Source organism: Mesitornis unicolor, unplaced genomic scaffold (genome assembly GCF_000695765.1).
Source record: "Mesitornis unicolor isolate BGI_N332 unplaced genomic scaffold, ASM69576v1 scaffold26345, whole genome shotgun sequence".
NCBI classification, from domain to species: domain Eukaryota; kingdom Metazoa; phylum Chordata; class Aves; order Mesitornithiformes; family Mesitornithidae; genus Mesitornis; species Mesitornis unicolor.
This window is the reverse complement of record NW_010186585.1, coordinates 8,754-9,304: the sequence shown is the minus strand read 5'-3', so window position 1 is coordinate 9,304 and position 551 is coordinate 8,754. Positions and strand designations below refer to the sequence as shown.

The following is a 551-nucleotide window of genomic DNA, read 5'->3' as shown; positions in this document are numbered from 1 at the left end:
CCCGCAGGTCCTGAGTGGGTGAGCAGCCCTCGGGAAGGCCCTGCCAGGGCTGTGAGGCACCTGCAAGTCCCAGTCCCGGGAGGTAAATGGTCCGTCCTGCCCACACCACGGTGGCTGAGGAGCCCAGCGCATCCCAGGGGCTCCTTCCCTGCTCCTCGGGGCCAGCCCAGGGCTTGCTGAGCAGAGCTGTCCTGGCAATCCCAGTCCATCCAGTATGGTCTCCCTTTCCCAAACCCGGTGTGTAGTGACAGAGGAAACCAAAAAACGAGAGCAAAGAGAGAACAAATGAAGAGAGAGAGAAACCGCATAGAGGCGTGAGAGGCTTCGCGTGCCAACTGCTACTGTCCCTTGGGGATGAAGGGTTCCCCCTCCTCCGGCTCCGGCCGAGGCCCTGGGTCGCTCAGGCATCGCAGCATCCGCTGGTTGCTGGGGCTGTCGTTGGTCCCCGGGGTGAAGACATCGTCAGTACCTGGGGAGGAAGGCTCCTTCACCCGCATCACCAGCCCCTCCTCGTCCTCCTCGGGCGAGGGCGGGAGGCCGCCGCCGCCCCT

At 64.6% G+C, this 551-nt stretch overlaps 1 protein-coding gene across 1 annotated transcript in view; it reads right to left on the bottom strand.

Annotated features, from left to right (window-relative positions):
* Nucleotides 1–338: 338 nt before the first annotated feature.
* Nucleotides 339–551, bottom strand: part of SLC9A1 (solute carrier family 9, subfamily A (NHE1, cation proton antiporter 1), member 1) — an 8,649-nt gene continuing 8,436 nt past the window's right edge. Inside the window, exon 13 of the mRNA XM_010185196.1 lies at nucleotides 339–549. Within this exon, the coding sequence (XP_010183498.1) occupies nucleotides 339–549 (211 nt within the window). The remainder of the gene's footprint in view (nucleotides 550–551) is intronic.